Source organism: Ambystoma mexicanum, chromosome 6q (genome assembly GCF_040938575.1).
Source record: "Ambystoma mexicanum isolate Mex_15411 chromosome 6q, UKY_AmexF1_1, whole genome shotgun sequence".
In the NCBI taxonomy this organism is placed as follows: domain Eukaryota; kingdom Metazoa; phylum Chordata; class Amphibia; order Caudata; family Ambystomatidae; genus Ambystoma; species Ambystoma mexicanum.
The window spans coordinates 729,728,401-729,749,662 of NC_090937.1; the positions used below are offsets into that span (position 1 = coordinate 729,728,401).

The 21,262-nt window shown below is 41.5% G+C and overlaps 1 protein-coding gene across 2 annotated transcripts in view; it reads left to right on the plus strand.

The window, feature by feature from the left end:
* Window positions 1–21,262, plus strand: part of ARHGAP10 (Rho GTPase activating protein 10) — a 2,208,119-nt gene that overhangs the window by 453,047 nt on the left and 1,733,810 nt on the right. For both annotated transcript variants that reach the window (XM_069631250.1, XM_069631251.1), the window contains exon 2: window positions 15,330–15,425. In XM_069631250.1, the coding sequence (XP_069487351.1) occupies window positions 15,330–15,425 (96 nt within the window). The remainder of the gene's footprint in view (window positions 1–15,329; window positions 15,426–21,262) is intronic.

A 21,262-nucleotide genomic window follows, 5' to 3' on the forward strand; every position in this document is an offset into this window, starting at 1 on the left:
AGAAAGACAGAAAGGAAAAAGAGGTCATAGTCTCTTTTCTTTGTAAATGCAAAGATCTTCTCTTAATTTTAGACATCCAAGTCTCATAATGTGGAGCAACCCAGCTCCTGTCCAGTCTATTTACTAACTTTGAGACTGTACTCTTTGAAAACCACCATAGAATGATTTTATTCTTATAAAAGAACTAGCTTCTTGAAAAAAACTGTCAGTGAAATATGCCACATCTATTCCGAGGCATTTTGTTCTCATCTGTAAGGCTAATGCTTGCTGCACTGAAACTGTTTCTTCTTTGAGTCCTTCATGAGACCATCTACGGAAGCAGGCATGTCCACTGTGACGGGTTCAGTTAGCTGACGCTGCCAATGGGTTATGGGGACCCCTCTCAACCTGGTCAGGAGGCCTACCAGAGCATTGACCAGAGTTGGCCCTACCCCAGCTGCACGGCAATGGAGTTGTGAGGTCCCCAGTCTCTGTCCCCTCTACACCTGGGCCTGGCTGGAATTGTAGTACCACCGATCACCCCATACCCATCTATCCCTGTTGTGGGCAGTGTTCTCTCTTCTCTCACAGAACTTCAGAGACCAGAAGTACTAGTGGAGGGGGAATGGGGGACTCGCATCCCGCTAGCGAACGAGCCGGTGGTGAACAGTAAGGCAACAGAGTGCTAGGCACTGCCAAACAGGAAAGTACAGCCCACGTGAATAAGTACTTTGAAATTGGCTATTTTTGTTATGTGCCGCCATTACAAAACTCCGGTGGAACCGTGTTTGTAAAGGGGCGGAGCTTAAAAGGCGTTTTAAAGGTTTGCACCTGTATGAAGGACTCTGGGGAAGCAAAACATTTAGTGATTGGCCTGGGGATCCAGGTGGGAACCAGGAACAATGGGATGGGGAGGAGGAATGTAAAGGGGAACACATGGAACAAGGCAGTGTGAATTTTTCATGTGAGGTTGCTGCAGGAGAAGGTGCAAGGAGACCAGAGGGAGGAAGGACGGTGGAGAATGTGGAGGAATATTAGAGAGCGTGTGTATAGTGAGGTACTGGTTGGTGAAAGAAAGTGGTACTTTGGTGTGAGAGTGCATGTATGGTAAGTAAGAGGCGCAAGTGAGACTAAGTGGGAGACACCACCCTCTACTGCCTTCTCACAGCACTCTACTGTCCTCCCACACTACGCTAAACTCCCCCGCTCCTTTACTGCCATCCTCCTTACACTCTCTCATTCACCTTTCAAGGAATCCATGGTTTTTATAAGTATTATGAGTAAATGGGGTTCAAGAATTTAAGAGAAAACTGTGTTGGAAACTGTTTATTAACACGCATTGGTCAGAGGGGGGATGGCTATAGTGTTTTGGAGTATGGAGCTATTTGTACAGGCTAGACATAGATGACGCTTATCAAATGATTCATGGTTCTGGAATTTCCCAGTCTAAGTTGTGGCAATATTCAAATTAAAGTGTGAATCTCTAAAAAGACACCAATACCAGAGAATCAGACTTGCAGGTAAATAACTCTTAACACACAACACGTAACAAGACAAGGCCTGCATAATCCTTCATCACAAGCAGCAGCAGAGGATAAACAGGCCACTACCGGAAGGATATAGCTCCTGTATTTACCTTGACACACTTAACCCACGAAAGGTGCATTCATAACCCTGAAAATCCATTAAGTATGTTCCCCACTGTTCCAGCTTTATTGGGCCCTGGTCCCTCAACATGGTGTTTAAATAATATACTTGGGATGTGTGGTTATTCCACAGAGTGCATCTTGCAGTCTATGGGCATCGGTTGGAAAAAGAGACATTGGGATTCGAGGCGATCAGGAGGCAAGCTCATTCTTCAATGCTAACTCCACAGGAGTATGTCACTAAATCTAATGTAAAGCATCTGATCATGTGACTTTTCCAATGGCTACTGTGCACTACTATACAATGTACCTGTTTGAAATGACCTGCTTTTTTTTCTTTTCTTACAATACATCCGAATAGTTGTCTGATGAACCCACCGAGGTCCTTGAGATTCCAGGTTGTGAAAATCTGCTCCTCCACCAAAGGAGCAAGTAAATCTTTCTTTTGGTAATAGAACTTTTACTTCTTAAACGAGACTCATTTTTACAAGTTTGTTTTGGTCATTCAGGGAAACTGTCAAGACTGGTAAAGCAACACGAGGAAAGTGACACAGTTGCCTACCAGCCCAGGTTTTATTTCTTTGTATGTTTATATGTTGGTACCTTTGCTATTATAAGCATGGCTGTCTGCTCTTGTCCTGGACTAGATGGTATAACCCTGGAGCGGGTTGACACGTTTCTCTATCTGGGAGTGACCATTTCATCAACCACACTAGAGACCACACATCTTTTCAGCAGTAAAATTGAAAGCAGCCTAGAAGGTCATAATGAAAATGATAAAACGGCAGGGTAACATATCACCACAAGTGTGCCGATTTCTTTGGCTAAATATGGAAGAATTGTAGTGTATATGGCAAAATTGTGGTGCACTAATGAGCACCCATAGATGATTTGTAAGTGGGAAAAGTCGTTTTTGAAACCCTTTAAGTAGCTCCCAAAGAGCCTCCACATTGCTGCACAACAGAGTGATATGAGCAATGTTTCAGTTTCTGAAGGATTAAACCAAAAAAGGGTCTGCAGTGTTGGGGAAAGTTTGGGAGACAAGACATTGAGCGACCATTTCAAACTGTTCCAGGCCTCTGATAATGTGAAGGATTTCAAGGTGAAGCAACTATCCCTTCCAATAGCTGATCTGATGCAGTTAAATACATGTAGTGTGTGCCAGGGAATGCTATCTAAATCTGTTAAAATCGAAACCAGCTCATAAGCGTAAACTCAATATGTTGAGTGATTTAGGTCAATTGGACTATCTGCAATGGCCGGATTTATATTCTGGGTGAGCTGTACATTCAGTTGCTGACAAGACCACAAACGAAACTTCTGTTTGCAATAGCTAGATCCGGAGAGATTCTGGTAAACAGTAATGTAAGGAAATGAAAAATGTTAAATGTTATTTCATTCAGTTTTCGTCTAAAAGCTGTTGAAAACGTGTGACATTTTCTTTAATGTTTTCTCTTTTATAAAGAGTTGTGAAATGGCAGTATTCACCTTAGGCTTTGAGCAGAAGGAATTCTGACAGTAAATGAGGCAATGGTGGATCTGCAAGAAGACTGTGATGTAGGCATAACTAAAAGGCAGGCTGTTTTTTTTTTTTTTTTTTTTTGCAATCTGAGAAAAGGGGTTCTGGAACAGCGTAGTATTTACTGCTATGGAAATGTTCTGCTGCAACTGGTAATGTTTATTGATTGCCATTCTTGGATACTGCAAGGAGACTAGAAGACGCTCCGGATTTTGAATGTCTTGCCTGATGCAGTCCTGAATACCCTGGTTCTTTGGGACCTGGTAGTTTCTAACTAGTTGCTCCCTCAGGGGTGTTGGGTAATAGTTGAAGCTGGTCTGCCTAATATCCTATGTCTGGTTTAGACGGACTTTTTGGTAGGGTCTTTGGGGAGAATCCTGCAGGGTTATTATGCAACTTGGGTATTCATTCTTCTCCTTACACAAGATAACATTCGGGATGCCCTACTCCCTCACATGGTCAGTTCGCAAGATGCGATGTTGACGCTGTAATGCACAAAATTACAGGTACAATGGGTGAATGCATAATCTTTCAATGCTTTTTTTTTCTAAAAGTTGTTCCACAGAAAGACGTAATTCTGTAATAATGCAATCTGCCCTTGTGAAAATGTTATCCTTACAATTACGTAGTTTGGGTTTAAGTGGCCATTCCAGATTTTTTGTTTTTTTTACTGTCTACATACATATATGCATTACATATTAAATGTAACTTATGAAAAACGTGTTGTGCACGTACATGCACTGTTATACATTGTATTTGAGTTGTTGTAATTTGTATTTGGCGCTATATGCACATGCTGCATAAAATATACCCATTTGTGTTTGAATGTTAAGACTTTCATAAACTATATGGGTATGATTTTTATTTTCTGCTTTTACCTACTGTACATGTACACTTGGGTACGTTCATATGGCACTTCATTGTTTCATTGTTTTTAGATGCTGTTACAGAAGAAAACATAACTAGTAATAGAAGCTGAAATTATTTTTACTAATGTAAAAAAATTGTTTAGTATATTATGACTTCATGGATTTATGCTAAACAATTTCTGCGAAATACATTTGTAAAATATGTAATTTAAATAAGTAACTAACTTTTGAAAAGTAACCTACTAATCGTGATTAAAAAGAACTTTTTTTATTTTTTTATTTTTTATTTCTTGTTTATAATCATAAATGATTTTTTCAAGAACATTTTCCAAGTGTGATTACATATACATATTCATTTCCAGAATTACATATTGTTAAATATAATACGGAGATGATATCAACAATATTTACATTGTTTTGCATCTAACCCTTAAACATTCCAAGTCGGTCACATGACTTATAGATAGAAAGTGTGGGTGAACATTTCTTTCCAAAAAACGTGTCAATCATATACATGGGAACATAAGCCTAGAGCGTTTAGAAAATGTACTGACGCAATGAATAAGCTCATGTTAGTAGAATTTAACAAGCAAGACCATCTCAGACTTGGCTGAACATTAGCAACAGTAGGTATATGCTTCCTGGACACATTATTTATTAGTGAACATAGAGCAGGACATTCCACGATGATGTGTTCCAAAGTTTCTCTCTGCAAAACATCGCTGCAGAAGCTATCTGAAATGGCTATCTGTCTTTGCTGAGCCAAGATGTCTCGTGTTGGCCATAAGTTAAATCTCATTCTCAAGATTGCCATACGGATTTGTGGGGAAGGTGATTTTAACAGATAACTTTCAACAGTTCCCATTTTTTTGTCCGGAAATATGTGACTATTAAAGTTTTTGTAACGTAAACAAAGACAACGATTCAACAACCAATCATGTAAATAGATCCTTTTTTTGCTCGATCGGGATTCTGTATCAGAGTTTCTACAGCTACATCAGCTGTAGCCATAATTTGATAGACATAAGTTGTCCATTTTACAATAAATCGATGATTCGAAGTGAACAAGTATGTGGATAAGACAGCTAGAATCGATTCAACTTCCATGTTTACCAAACATTTTCTTAACAATGCACAAAGCTGCCAGTGATATCTTGCACTAAGTGAGGTAAGTACTAATTCATATCTAATGCACGATACAGGAGTTGATTGTGGAACATGTAGTACATTTCTCCAATATTTAGCTTCTATTCTGTCTAGATCTTTCACATCCGTGATTTCTCGCGCCTCTAACCCATATAATAATGTAGGTGTTACTTTCTGTTGCCAATAATGTACTGCAGGCTGAACGGAAAATGTACCATATTTGTAGAGAATGAGTTTAGTTTGAGATATTGCGGTATTCACTTTACTCTGTATCAATTGCTGATGTTCGGTTGACACTGAGTTGGCTTCAAATTGAGTGCCCAAATATTTATAGCACAATACCACATCGAGGTTGATGTTCTTAACCATCCATACAAACTTAGTGCTTTGTGAACGCTTCGGGGTATCAACTACTATCTGAGATTTTCTTATGTTTATTGATAACTCGTTGTCTTCAAAATAGCTTGTAAGTGCAGTTATTAGCTTCTGGAGGCCTATCGGTGTCTTGGATATTAGTACCAGATCGTCGGCGTACCATAGAGCTTGTATTGCAGTACCGTTCATTTTGGGTGAATCTGATAATATAGTAAGAAAGACTTCTTGGACATCATGGATGAAAGAATTAAATAATGCTGAGGCCAAAATGCAACCTTGTTTCAGACCTCTCGATGTTTCGATTACTGCAGATAACAGGCCGATAGTAGACAGCCGGACCCGAATAGATGTGCCTGAGTGAAGGGCAACTATGATATTGAATATATCTTGCGGGCACTATGCTTTGATTAGCTTTTGGGAAAGTTTCACACGGGAGACTGAATCGAACGCAGCATTTAGATCAATAAATGCAAAAAACAGAGATGTTTTTGTATGCTGAGCTTGGGCTTTTAAAGAATTGAGGATCATTAGATTAATTGACGTCCCCAGCCCACGCACAAATTCTGTTTGATTCTGGTCTCGACTTTTGTTTTCATATGTCCAGCTGTTAAAGGCCATTAGGACTAGGCGATTGAACATTTTTCCTAGGGAGTCCAATAGCGCTATCGGACGATAGTTAGCTGGTGTTTTACGGTCTCCTTTTTTAAAAATCGGAACGCTAACAGAAGTACGCCATGAGTCTGGGATTCTCTGGGTTTTCAATATATGCTGGAAAATGTTGTTCAGGATTTTGGCCCAATGCTGCGGATGTTGCTTTAGCATATAGTTGGTAATTCCATCTGGACCTGCCGCTCTCGATGATGATTTAGTTATAAGGGCCTCAATAATTTCTTCTGAACATTCTAAGTTCCAGGACATTGCAAGTTGAATCCCATGTTTGTACGATTGGAAGGCTTTATCTGTATACAGGGTTGAGAGGTGTGATACCCATTGTCTTTCAGAAACTCCATTTAGTTGAGATTGATTATTTAAGTTCGATTTTAGATTGAGTAGTTGCCAGATTTGAGCTGAGTTGTTACTTGACGTGGCTGCTAAAAAGGTCTCCCCGTCCTGTTGAAATAGCTTTCCTTTATGAGATCGCACCCAGATTCTATAGCAAATTTTTAACGCTTTGCAAATTTCGTTCTTTTCCTGCTATGGAAGACGTCTGGCCATTCTTAACTCCTTATGAGATTCTTTTTTTTTTTTTTAAACATTAATTGATCAAATACATGCGAATGAGATCGTCCAGATGGAATTAAGAAAGTTCTGTAAGCAGACAACACTTCCACATAGGATTTTATGTTCTATGGATCATTCTGCAGCAGTAGATTTTCATTTAGAGCAATCAATTTAGTTGGGGACCACTTGAAACGAGATTTAGCATTATTAATTGACAGCTTTTGCGGCATCCATTGTGGTTTTCTGTATTCTTTCGGGGAGTCTCTTGGCCAAATTAATGTTAGCATGTGATGGTCACTCCTAGATTTTCATTATCTTAAAATCCTTTGATGCCATGAATAGCCTGTCTGACAGATATAAATAGTCAATGATGCTTGTTGACGATCCTCTTTCCCACGTCACTTGTGGAGGAATATCTTGCAGGAGTGATCCATTGGCCATTCTCATGCCGAATTGTTTCATGAATTGACTCCATTTATTAAATTCCTGTGTTTTCTTTCCCCACAGTACAATTGAAGGCATCCAAATTGAGATCCCCAGCCAGTAACACATCCTTTATCTCTTTGGTTTTGGCAATTATTTCAAACATTTTAGACAGATTTTTATAGAAACATTGGTCCGTAATCGCTGCCGGGTTTCTGTATACATTAATTAGTGCCAACTTTTGGGAGTCAAGCGATATTTTTACCATTTGTATAAACTTATTCGGGTTTTCCCAAGTTTGTAATTTGATTTTTGATCCCAATTTTATGGCAACCATAAGACCTGCCATCGGACGACCCTTTTGAGCTGTAATTGCTGGGATGATGGTGATGTCATGGTTATCCCATATTGGTGTGCTTCTTATCCATGTTTCTTGTAGGACTATAATGTCCGCCTCGTCCAAAAGAGGATTGCAGTCAGTTAATAGATGAGTATAGCCCCTTGTGTTCCAACTTACTAACGTTACGGAGTCAGATATTTTCTCAATCACATCTTGGAGCAATGATGGTTATGACTGGGAAGTATATGGATGCTCAAATTCAGAGTCAACTGAGTTACATTTTATCCACTGACATACGGTGGTTAAAGAGTTGTTTGCTGCTTGTTTGTTCGTGCTATTCTCCCAATTTTTCCTTTCCGTATCTTGAGCTAACAAGAAACCCATTGTAAAGTTTCATTCGAACCTGCCACAAGGAATTCATAACTTGCCCAGATTTCATCCACAAACGCACAAAAAGAACTGCATATAATAGTAGGTTTTTCTAAAAGTCTACAAAAAGTATATATTTACAAATGAAACCTTACCCCAGCATGTTTTAAATCCTGATGTCTTAGTTTCTGTAGTCTTGTTGGTGCAATAACATCTCCAACAACAAAGATTGCCCAAAATGTTATGCAGCCTTAAAAATGGTTTGCATATTCCAGTGCTGGTAATATTGGCAAATTGCAATTGTCACCAACAGAGTTTTCTTCCCGGGTAATTACTTTTTACTTTTAGCATATGGTGGATGAAAATTACTCGGTCATAATTACATACGTGTATATGTACATTAAATTGTGTACATTAGCAACAATAATTTACAGTATAAATGTGTGCATCACAATTAGTGTGCAGTCATTAAGAAAAATCTTAAGTAAACTAACCTGATTTCCATCGGTTTGATGCACTTTTGTGTGTTGTGGATATTTTCTCAAAGAAACATTTTAACCGAGGTGATTTTTTAGAAGTCTATGTAAATGTGCATTTTTATAGGTGTTTGTATAGTTTTATTACAAAAAAATGTACTTAAATGACTGAATTCATACACAATGGATGTTCACGCTCATACCAGTGTGTTTGCGTGTAAATGGCAAAATAAATCACTCGTAGACTCAGGGAAGGTTTAAGGAATTGTATTACTATGTTATGGGCACTAGGGCTACTCTCTCTCGTCTCCCTGGGGATTCTCCTCTGTAACTCAAGCATCCGTAAACCCAGATTATTGATACCGAACGGTAACCACTACTATATAAACCGGTCAATTCCTAAATGCAGACTTTATAACCCCATGAGGGGATTTCTATGTGCCTACCCTTCCCAGACGTTAGTATTTTATAGGAATGGGGACGTGCCTTTCACTTAGTTGGATTCAGGCTTTTTCACCCACACCCAATCTTGCCTCTCTCCTCCTCTGCTCTTCCTTTCGGTATCCAGTGAAAATGTAGCCAGCAAAAATATAGTCAGTAAGAAAGTTGTGGTGAAAATACCTCTACAGCGAAGAAGTTGCCAGGCAAAAATTTGTAAAACAATTCAGCTGAAAAGTAGCCAAAAATGTACTGCTGCTAGGGTAATTGTTTTGTTAAGGAGGTTTTAGTGTGTTTGAGATTCCTTGGTTTAGGGTTAGGATAGGGGTTTAGGGTAAGGGAAGTGTCTTTAAGTATATAGATGGGTATAGATTAAGTGTCAGGGATAGGGTAAATTACTATGCAAGACTAGGGTTAATAGAGTAGGGGTGTGTCTAATTGTAAAAGAAAGGGATAGGGAGGATAGAGAGGCTGGTGATGTTGGCGTAGGACAGTGGTTATAAACCTAGTGGTTAGGGTACAGTAAGCATTAGGGTAAGTGGCAGAGTTGCAGTTATGGTAATACTAAGGTCAGTATTAAAGCAAGGGTTTGGGTTATGACAAGGGCTTTGTAATTTGTCTTGAGCTGGTGATGGGATTAGAGATGGGTTCACCGTCGACTTTATATTTATTTTGTTTTGAGTAACATGCAAATAAAATGCCTTAGCACACTGAAGGGGGTTAGTGCTCTGTAAGAGGTCAGGGTAGAATAAGCCAAACAATGTGTGTAGTTTAGTGTTCATAACGGGTACAAAAGCGCACCCTTAACTAAATCTTGTGTTATTATGGCAAGTAGAACACATTTTTTTATTAAGATTCGTAAACCAGCAGCATCTTTGCCCCCGAGTTTGTAACACCAGTAAACAACCTAAGCACAAGTATAGAAAAACCCGGTAAGAGATGCGCTTGGTTTATGACCTGATTTGGGGTACGTTTTGGTTCAAAACTTTGATGTATGGTATATCGTTGTATCACATAATTTGGGGTGCATTTTGTGTTACTTGACGTATATGATTTTGATATATAATTTCAAGTAGTCAGTGCTATTTTTGTAATGCGCACAAGTGTGAATATGTAATATGTCTTTATGTATAAATGAAAGTCTAATAAATCCCAAACCAAGCGCATCTATTACTGGGGATTTCTATGCAGGGTAGAATAAGGGTTGTAATGAGTTTGGGAAAGGTTTAGGAATGGATTTTGGGTGATTGTGAAGGTTTTATTGGAGTTTTGGGCCATTGTTAGGGTTATATTTTTTGACGATTTTCTTACTGGTAACATTTTCACACTTAGGATTGCTTGTATTCAATGACTGCATTTATTAAAACTACTTTTTTGCTCACTACATTTTCACATAGAACCTTCCTGTATCACCCTCTGAGTCCACCCACCACTCCTCCTCCCGCCACTGTTTCTCTCCTCCTCCCGCCACTGTTTCTCTCCTCCTCCCGCCACTGTTCCTCTCCTCCCTACCACCACTGCTCTCATTTCTGCCACCACTGCTCTCCTCCCTACCACCACTTCTCTCCTGCCACCACCACTGCTCTCCTCCTCCTTCTCCTCCTCCCACGATTACTGCTCTACTCCTCCTGCCACCACTACTGCTCTCCTCCTCCTCCTCCCACCTCCATGATTACTCTCCCCCTCAAACCACTCAGTTACACTCTTCACAATGCCCTCTACTCAAACACTGCCCTTTAATCCTGTAACCACATGCTTCACACACACTATTTACACTAACCTTTCTGTACACTAGCCACACAACCAAGCACTCTCATACGGCAGTACCCTTACACTCACTAAAGGAATACCTCACCTGCTGAAATAAGTCTCCACTCTCCACTGAATCCTCTGGTCTCTTGGTCTGCCTCCTTCTCCTTTGACCTCACCCAGACAAACCACACTCCTTGTCCGCTGCTTAAATTCCCTTTGTGTCCTGATTTGCGCGCTTTCCTTAACCACGCTCACAAACACTTGAGTACGAGTGCAATATAAATAAAATATCAATATCAACTAATCCTGTTCTGCCCCATCCCTCCCGACAGGTGTGTGCATGTAGTGGGAAGTCATTAGTAGGTGCTAAGATCTGCTTGCTTACTTTGTGCACGCACACCACATCTCCATGATGGCAGCGCTTGGGCAAGATGGGGGTAGGAGGGTGAGTATCAAAGTTTGTGACTCATAGCTCCAGGCCCCAAGTCCTGTTCTCTGCGCTAGCTCCTCTACTACTTTTAATTGTCACTGGTGGTTAAGGGTTTTTGATTCCAGGTCTGGATAAGTTCTGCAGCAGCTTGCCGTACTGCGCTGCTTCCTTCCTTGTGCAGCGTGTCTGCGGCACTGGTCTGCTTCACCCCTCTCCCCATTATTGTTTATCGGCACACTGGAAGTCGGGTTGACTACTGATGGTGTTGGGGCGCGATGCTGCATTTCTTCTTCCCAACTAACTGAATTGCTTGCTGGGGGTTAGGACAGTTCTAGAAGAAATGCAGAGAGACTAGCAAATACCTGAAGGTGGAGGCATGGTCTGAGGCAACTGTGTACTGCTGACTTGCAAAGGGAAGATGTAAGGCTTGCTGTCCCTTCAGCTGCCTTTTCCTTCAGGGCCCAGGCTGGTTCTGGATTATAGTGTGGAAGGCCTAATCCCCCAACTAGAGAATACATCCAACTTCAATTGCCCAAACAGTTTTGTTAAGAGTTTTTTGATTTGTGGGATTTGGAAATTAGTTTTTGCAAATCCTCACAAATTTGAGGATTTGGGAAGTAAGCTTTATTAAAAACAAATAAGGTTGTGCTCATGAGATATAAAACAAGTCAGAAATCTCAAAATCCTGTTGCAAAACGTTGGCATTTGAGGCTGTACCTTACATTTCACTATTTCTGACATGTCAGGCTTAAGCTGGCATAAGATGGCACATCTTGAAATAGCACATCTTGACTATAAAGGGGCACACTTAACATTCTAGCAGTTCCTGGCAGGCGAGCCTATAACAAGCATAAAATGGCAGCAACTGGTCTTCATAGGCTGTGCGGACTTATAAATGCATTGCTCTTGGCCTGTGCTGGTCCTGCTTGATGTTCCCCTTGTATATCTTGACTGCATATTGAGATACCTCTGTAGTCATTCTACGGTTGGCAACTACAATAGCCCTTTGTCCACTTTGCTACTTATGTAATGTTATTGTTACGCTTGTGTTTTGAAAAATAAATATTATGCGACTTCCTGTGATAACGTAAATTCCAATGGCCATATGATATCCCTCCCTGTGATGAGATAAAGGTCAGATAGCAGGTGCATGCTGTCACTTCTGCTACCTCTGGCATTTTGGTCAGTGGACGTCCCTGGTACTACAAGCATTTTAGCATTCATATGGAGGATAAACATTACAAATTAAAAAAATTTGGCTCCGAGCTCAAACGTTTTCACATATTCGAGGTTATGTTTTTCATATTCTGGGTTATTTTTGAAAATGTCACATGTAAAATAAGCACACATATTTTAAAGATATTCTGGGTTATTTGCAGTTTGTTGCTGATATAACCACGGTTTGGGGAAAAAACTTTTTTAAAAAGTTAAAAAATGAGATTATAACATAAAGTGGAATTCTATAGTGAGATGTGGGTTAACCTATTGGGGCAACATGTCAAGTGGTGCAATATGGTTCTGCCCAATGATTACGAAGACCGTGCTTACAGCCCTGCCACGTGGCCCAAAAGACATGTATAGTGCCCATGACTGAAAGCCGTGTTCACCTAGTGGGTCGAAAATGGGCATATTGGGGGAACATGTACAGTGGGAAACCGCCTTTGGCCATGGCCACTGGCCGGTAGTGTTTTAAAATATGCAGTGGACAAGGAGCGTGCCGAGTTAAGCTGGTCATGACTTCCCACATCTGCTGAATTTTCAACAGTTTTGCTGATTTAAATCTGTGCAACTTAAATGCACCATAACTACGTTTTATTCAGTGAATTTCCAGGGTTTTATTATACCATAGGTTTTGTATGTGCTTTTGGGCATGGCATTTGGCTGTGTCCACTGTATATGTTCCCTCAATGTTTCTTTTACACCCACTAGGTGGCCATAGCCTTTAACTGTGGCCACGTACAATGTCCTTTGAGCCCATTAGCTGGGGCCTTTGGCCCTAACCTGTGAGCACAGCCTTTGTATATTTTTAAACACTTCCAGCCCACACGCCATGGCCTTTGGTCCTCTATATTTTAAAACACTACCCGGCCACTAGCCATGGCCTTCGGCCGCAGCCACTGCACATGTTCCCCCTCTATTTTGGGCCCACTAGCCAGGATCTTAGGCCCTCGCTCACATTCCACACCGCACAGTAGCTGTCCAAATACTTATTCTCTTTTTTTGTTGTTGTTGACTTTTTCACCATTACTGCAGCTACAATAGCAGTGTACTGCCGATAGCTGCGGTTATCAAGATACATTAAAAGAAAAAAAGGTTTCCTTTCCCTCCTAATAACTCACTAGGTGACCCTCTCCTTCTAGCATGCTCCCCCGTTCTTCTAAACTCCTATTTCCCTCTCCTATGCACCCCCAGGCCTCGTTCCATGTGACACACAGTCATTCCCAATGTCGTTTTCTTTCGTAGCTGCGGTTATTCTGCTGAATAACTGCAGCTATGAGAAAACATACATGCTCTTAGCTTGGTCCCTAGCACCTCTCCTACTCTTCAATTTCTCATGGTGTCCTCTCTCCTCCTGCCCCCACCTCTAGCCTGATGTCCTTGCATTGTTTTTCCTCCTCCATATGGCATTTTCGGATGCCTTGTTTTTATGTAGCTGCGGGTATAACCTCGGTTATCTCTTGCATCGAACAAAAAAAATGGCAGCTTTTTTATTTCTGAAAAGCCTCTACTGCAAAGCACCATGGGTATACATTTTTGGATAAGGGGGCACACCTTCTCTGCCAAATAGTTTAAAAACAACTGGGCACAACAACCCCACAACCCCCCAGAAATCGAGTTAACGTTTCATGTGCAAGTTGTTTCATACCTGGCCCAATTCCATCTAGCAATTTTGGCTTTTTCCTCTATAGGAAAATAAATGGGGAATGCGTTTTATTTGTTTTCATAATAACTTCTTTATTTTTTAACCAATCTTTCCCAGAATTTCTGCCAAATCCATCGTACGAGTCAAGTTACTAGCAATTCATTTTTTCGGGTTTCCTATGGAACTCAATGCTCAACTTTGCCGCACTATAATATATCACAGCAATTGATCCAACAGTCGCTGTTTTTTCAACTCACAAATTGTGGTCTTGTTTCTGGTTTTTGTAAAATAATGAGTAAACATATGTAAATACAATATCTTAAACAAACAAAAGTGTTGTTTTTTGTAACTGAAGTGCAAATGAATCCAAGTCACCCGTATATCATAGTGCTGTCTAAATGTCCATTCAAAGTCTAGTTGTTTCTTGGACTCTCTCTGTGAAAGTGAAACTAAAAACTCAAAATCCTTAACTTTTGTTGCAAAGCACTCATCAGCGGTGTTTCTTCCAACGTAAGTGCCAATAATGTACGTATGCGAGTGGTCTGCTGCGTTCAGAAATTCAGGAATTACAGTGTCTTCAAGGATTTATGGATGAGGCATGTAACTGGGTAGAAAGCAGTTGTTGCTAGGGCCTGTAACCAGTGTTCAAAGATTTGTAGCAGAACTTTGCATCAAAATGTCTGTCATTGTTAGACATCTAACTTTACTTGTCTGTGGTGTAAAACTAGAAATGGCAGCTTAATTTGTTTTGGTGGCAGGGGCAGAAGGTGCTTCTGATTAAAAAAAAAAAATAAAATCGAATTGTAACCCTTTTTATTTTTTTAATTTTATTGTGCAATAGCCAATGTTTGACTTTTAACACATTTCCAACAATACAAAAAAAATAAATAGAAGTAAAATTCTTCATACAGTTTTCAAATTCGACATCAATAAAAAACTTCATCTTAAAAGGAAAAATGGAATAACAAACTAAACACACACTATAAAAAAAAGAAGAAAAAGGAATAGGAAACAGACTGTTTTCCCCGAGAAACCAATCAACCTGTAGATCCAAGTTTCACATAAGAAAGTTCTCCAATATAAAACGCAAGTTAATTAGACAGAATCCACTAAGGACCCTCCATAGTAAATTTGGCCAGAGTAACATTAGTTACTAGGATCTTAATTCATACATAGGCGAGACTAGATCACAGATGTAACCCTTTTAAAAATATGTAAACTATAATTCTCACTGTATGCACCTTCTATGTCCTTCGTTCTTTGAGAGTTGCATGTGCATCAAGTACTGGTCAGGACCACTTTTACAAAAGAGTACTGTGCCATAAGAGCATTTTAAGATTAAACAGTCTTTTTGAGGAGATTTTACGTGCTATTTGAGAGTGTTGCTAAAGTTTGTCTCCACACTAAATCAGTTCCTGTAGTGTTGATTTACATATATTCGAGTGATAACTAAGTAAATAAACGTTGTTCCATTTCTCCACAGATCTGTCTTCTGCACAGCGACGGTTTGCCCACTCACTTCAAGAGTTTAAATTTGAGTTCATTGGTGATGCTGAAACGGACGACGAGAGATGCATAGGTGTGTATTCACAAGTGTACAGTTTAAAGTTCATTACAGACTTCACTTTCGGAGACTAGAAGGCACATTCTATGTAGTCTATACTCTCACATTCATTTCATGGTTCACCTTTGAGTAGTAGTTTGTGGACATCAATGGTTGGGCCATTGTGTTCTCGTCAGAACAATTATAACATGGACCTGTTTGAGTGAATAAATCACCCACCTCAATCACAGACTAAACTTCAAAATCCTACTAAATGTAATTTAAAGATTATTGAAAAGACCTTGGCTACAGTAACACTTTCTGTAGATGCCCAACTTGTTAAAGTGAGTACCATTTACATGGTGTCCTACTGTGTTCTGACGATTTCAATTACAGAAGCGCGAGATTTAGAATTTAAAACCCTTGCAGAGGGGTTGTGTGGGGAGGATGGGGCAGTACTATATCAAGCAGCAGGGGGTCAAGCTCCTAACCAGGCAGTACAGTCGGATTTGGACAAGCATTGCATTGGCAGAGTTAGTGCAGAGTTAGTGCAAAAACTGAAAAGCAGAGCTCTTTTGAGAGGGCAATCAATGTTTGCGAAACAATGTTAGGTCTTATATTGGCTAAGAGAATTAGGTGTACATCATCCGTTTAAAAGGAAATAACATCTTTGGACTTTTCTATGAATGGTTCTACCTTAAAATGGAATCTCTTTGTATGCAGATAGACTTTGAGAAGGTCACGCAGTCTGGGAATGGTGCAAATGAAACCTTGTAACTCTTTATTATCCAATCACTGCAGTATCTAAATTGTACATAGCACAAAGCTACCTGCCATTGAGGGTACCATATTAGGCAAGGAGCGGGGGGATTACAATATGTGGCATAGGATATTCGTGTCATGTGGGTGGGATGTGATGTGGGAACCAGAGATAACCCATTAGCAAAAGTAAAGAAAAACAAACAAATCCACAAAGGGTATTACACACACATGCTCTCCCTCACTCTCTCTAGCTCTCTCTCTCACGCATACACTCCCTCTCACAATCCATATTCTCTCTCCTGATCCACACACACTTTGTCTCCCTCTCCCCTTTCTGCCCCATCTCTCTTTCCCTCCCTGACCCCCTCCCTCTCTCTCTCTGCGAGGGAATCTGACTAGAAGTAATAAACACTACTATGTTCAAGGAGTTGGGATCTGTCAACTCAAATTGCCTAAAAAGCTATGGAAACACTAATTCTCCCAATGTTTACATACAACTGAACAGTCCCAGTAACATGGTTATAGAACCTGCTCTCTTCTTTGTCATTTCTGTCCAGGACACCCTCTCTGCTTCTTGACAGTTAGAGTCCAAGGGATAGAGCACCCAACTTGAAAGTATTTCTTCTCAATGACTTAGATAATTTGTTAGGCCATGATACCACCCACCATCCATGTGACATCCTCCTGGGCCAGAAGGCATCTCCCACTTTCGTTTCTCTAAGGCCAATATGTGTGGAAGAGACTGCTCAGGGTTCAAGGTGGGCGTTGATTATTTTACTTGTAGGGGAATGGCCAAGTAGGAGACTGTGCAAACTGTCTACTTTTGGGAACAAGAAAGAGGAGCTGTTGGGAAAGGTGGAAGGGCTCTGTAGAAGCCTCTATTTATCTCTTCTGGCTAACACCTAGTGAGCTGGCATCCCTGGTCCCCACAATCCCTCTAATCCTGAAAGGCAGTGAAGCCCCATGGGATTTCATCACCACAGAGAATCCGAAAAAATGTCGGATATGGTCAAGTGCCTAGATGTTCCCTTCATATGACAGATATTGCCATAATATGCAAAAAAACTCTCTCCACATGTAGGTCGAGTGCTAATACTCCTCCGCCCTTTCCCCCACCCTAAACTCCCCCCTCCCCCTTTCATTTGCAGTTTGCAGCATGGTTCCTGACAGTGTAACTATAGGATCCTTCATGGCTAATATACCTATACCATTTAGGGGAGCCAGGTCTTCTACAAGAACTCAAAACAGTAAGACTGTGCTGCCTTTGTGTGGTGGACGTCTTGTGCTGTCTTTCCTGAAGCCGCTCAAGTTCCACATGTGCAGCAGTTGGCATGGGTACTTTTTTGACCTTTTGGTTTATTTCAGCAGAATTAGCAACCGGGACTGCTCACCCGAGTGCTAATCGCCTTATTATCTGTGCCGGGTTATTGTTGCTGCTAATAGCTGTGAGGAGTCAGAAATCCAAGACGGACACAAAGGTAAAGTTTTCTCAAATATTGCCATTTTATTAACTAAAAAGGGGGTGGGATAAACGCCTATATTTCCCTAACATAACGAGGATGTCCCTGCCTAGCAAAATAAAACGAAAGGAAAACAAATGACAGTGTCCAAAATGTCTCTGACCCTCAACATTATACAAGCAATGTTTGGCTTTCTTCAGTTCAACAAAATAACATGTCAATAAAAACTCAAAGGTTTTTGAAAGTACTCCCTGTGGGCAGGGTTGAACTCCCTTCCCCTGGATCAATCCAGGAATAGCCTTAGCCCAGTTCTGAGGCAATAAAGGTCTGTTAAGTGCAACACAACGTATTTTCCATTCACTACTACTTAGTTAAGTAAATGTCTCTTTTACAAAACATAAATTCATAAATTAAAGTAGTTGTTCTCTTCAAGATGTCAAGTCATTATTAGCACATCATACTTCTTCAAAGGAAATACTTTTTTCAGGATAGCACAGCAACTACTTTTTTTGCAATAGTTCATCAAAAGGTGACAAAGTTAACAAGTTCTTTCCACCACACCCTTTTTACCACAAAAACAGTTCTTTAGATCATCTTCTTTTCTGGCATACTTGCCTGCCAGGACGAACTATTATTTTGTCCCTTTCCTGGTTTACTCGCCTGCCAGGATGAAAACTCCTACAACTGCAATTGTGTTTAGTGGCAATGCTCGTTCCAAGATCCTCCACACCAGTATCCTACGTGAAGAGGTTTGAACAATGATATCTTCTCGTAATAGTCTCTTGACAATATGGGTTACAGATCTCCCCAAGTTGGTATCCCCATAAAAGGGGAGTTGCGCCCTTGTTGCCTTTGTGTTATTCTTATGTGGCCTCTTGGCTGTTGGAAATGCGGGTTACATGTGTCCCCCAATTGGCGTCCCATATAAGGAGAGTTGCACCCTGGCTGCCTTTCTCTTGCCTCAGTTATTCGATATTCAAAATGATCAATTTCAGCTAATTGTCTTATTCAGAGGGCCTCAGGGTCACCTGGCGTCTTAAGCCAACTTCCAGTGTTTTCTTGCGTCTTCATTTCAATCGCTTGCACTTCGGCAGATCTTTTCAGAGTCTGTCCGCTCTGCTGCCAGCTCCAGTATGACTGTCGCAATAAGTACGGTCCTCCAGTGGAGCTCTGACAGCTCCTTAGGGTCTCTGCTTCTGCTTCTCTACTGGAGTGGTTCACAGCATGCTGTGAGCTCGTCTTCCACACGGCATAGCTTTCCCTAATGCTGCTTCCAGTTGTGCTCTTTGCATGGCCAGAAGCTACTATCCGCGTTGGCCTCAACTAGCGTTTCTTCTGCTTCCACAGTGGGTGCCGCACTCAGACCTCCTGCTGCCTCTACTCCTCAGTCAGCGTCTCCTTTCCTCCCCAGCTGTAACCCATTCCTCAATTTAAATGTCCCGGTCAGGTGCTTCGTGCTACAAAAACTAGACTGCTCATTATGTTTAATTATACCTTTTAACCTTCAACTCTGAGTCCCTCTTCTTCATCCCAATACCACAGGCATTATAGGTTCTGAAGTCCGTAGTGGTTTCTATAACTGCAACATCAGTTTGTTTACAGTAAGTCATCAATGCCTTAGTTAGAATAGGGGAATCAGAAGGTAAATTGATCCCCAACTCCCACTGATATGAGTCCCCTCCCATGTGATCCTCCCACATAATACTACCCCCATGGTCAGGATCAGGTAACAGCTGCCTTTCCCTGGCCACATGATGAGTCCCCTGCCAGGTTCTTAGTGATGATCTCACATAGCCCATAGCTCTCATTAGCACCTGTAAGGGTGTAGAAGTAGGAGACTGACACACAGGTGACACACTTTTGGGTATAGACTTTTATTAGTGAGAAAATGAAAGAAAAAAAACACTCTGACCCTAGTTCAAAGAGGGGTTTCCCTGCTTCAACCGAGTTTGTCAGGATGTCCGTCTGAAGCAAAGAGTCCACCATCCTGTGTCCAAACCCATTTCCAACCCTTGCACTATAAACTAAATTAAGGAAAAGGGCTGGTGGTCTTGGTCCAGAAAAATAGCTCCCTTCTTCTGGATGACAGCCCAAAATTCTCTTCTGGATAAAGCAAATGAAATGTTCTTCTCAAATGTTGCAAATGAAAAAGTCTCAAAAGGTTCCTTGGATTGGGACTCCAACAAGGTACATAGAACGTCTTGTAGCTTCATAGTGGTAGGGAGATGACTCCCTCCCCCTAATCTTTCTCAGGTTTTCCTAATGTCTGGACAAGTGCCTTCTCTTTCCTGGCCTTTATAGCGTAATTCATAATGCCAAGAGAATGACTCCCGTCTCTTGGCTTATTTTACAATATTCATCAACACCAGGGGGTAGGACTTCCATCCCCTGGCCTTTCTCACAATGTTCAGTGTTCACAGCCCACTTGCTTCACTACCCTGCCAGGTATTATGACTATGAAGATGATTTTGGAGCAGTTTGTTATTGTGTGTGGGTCCCAGGCCCTTCCTAGCTTTTCATGTTTCCCAATAAATATACCTAGTTCACTGTCCTACCAGGTATTCTTTTTGTCGGGACCCAGAACCCCTCATATTGGTTTATTCCGCTCGGGTCCCAGACCCCTTTGGTATTGGTTTCTTTCTCTCTCTTATGGTCTAGGCAGCGTTGGTCTACCACAAAGATAGCGACTCTTGATGTCACTCCTTATTGGGATCGGGCCCCAGACCTGTATCCCACGGCGGTATGATCCATCTGGGTTCCCAGCAAGCCTTCTGGTCTCCCACCCCTCTTCTGGGTGCTCACTGGTTTTGCTCGCCTGGTTCTTGGTCTCTCGCCTCCGTTCGGGTTCCTTTTTCTCCCTCCAAGCTCTAAAACAGCTCTGCAGCGGCTTCCTGCTTTCATGTAGTGCGTTCCAGGTGGACCACAGCCTCCTGCTCTCTCGGCCAGCTGGTGATTCCTTCTCCTGCTTCCAGGTATGGCCTGACCACGGAAGACCTCTCGGCGACGTCTCTGCCGGCAGGCAAGCATCCCATCCGTGATTGCTTAGTTCTGCTTCTGCCCACTAGCTTAGTAATTCCCGGTTCATCCAGGGAGGATCTGTCTCTCTCTGCTGACGTTTCCCCTCCCCTCTTTTAAATGGGTTCTGCCCAATCATAGTTCGTAAAAGACTAGACCGTTTGTTCAGGTCTTAATTAGTGCTCTCTATGCTTCCACATTGCCTTCCTTGTCCGAGTACTGATCTTGAGGACTCCTAGTGAGTCAGGTGGTCTGTCCCTCATCTCAGTACATAAGGGAGATAGGTCCCATGAGGAGTCCACACTCTTCTCCATCCCAGTACTTCCTACTTTACTGGTTTCAAGACAACAGATAGGAACACTAGGGATTGTGTTGTAGGGGGTTGGTGAGGAAGGAGGGTGTTAAGGTAAGGTGGGCCCTGGGGATACAGTGTTCTCCCCAGGTCGTCAGTAATCCCATAGGGGGCTTACATCCCAACGAGATTCACCCGCTGAGTACTACCCCAGGGTGACTATCGGGTAGCGGCCTCACCTCCCTGACCTCATGGGAAGGGACTCCCCCAGGGGAGAAGTGATGACATCCGGGGATTCGTCACACACCCTACATTAGATTCAGAAATTAACTTGGGCTTCTGGG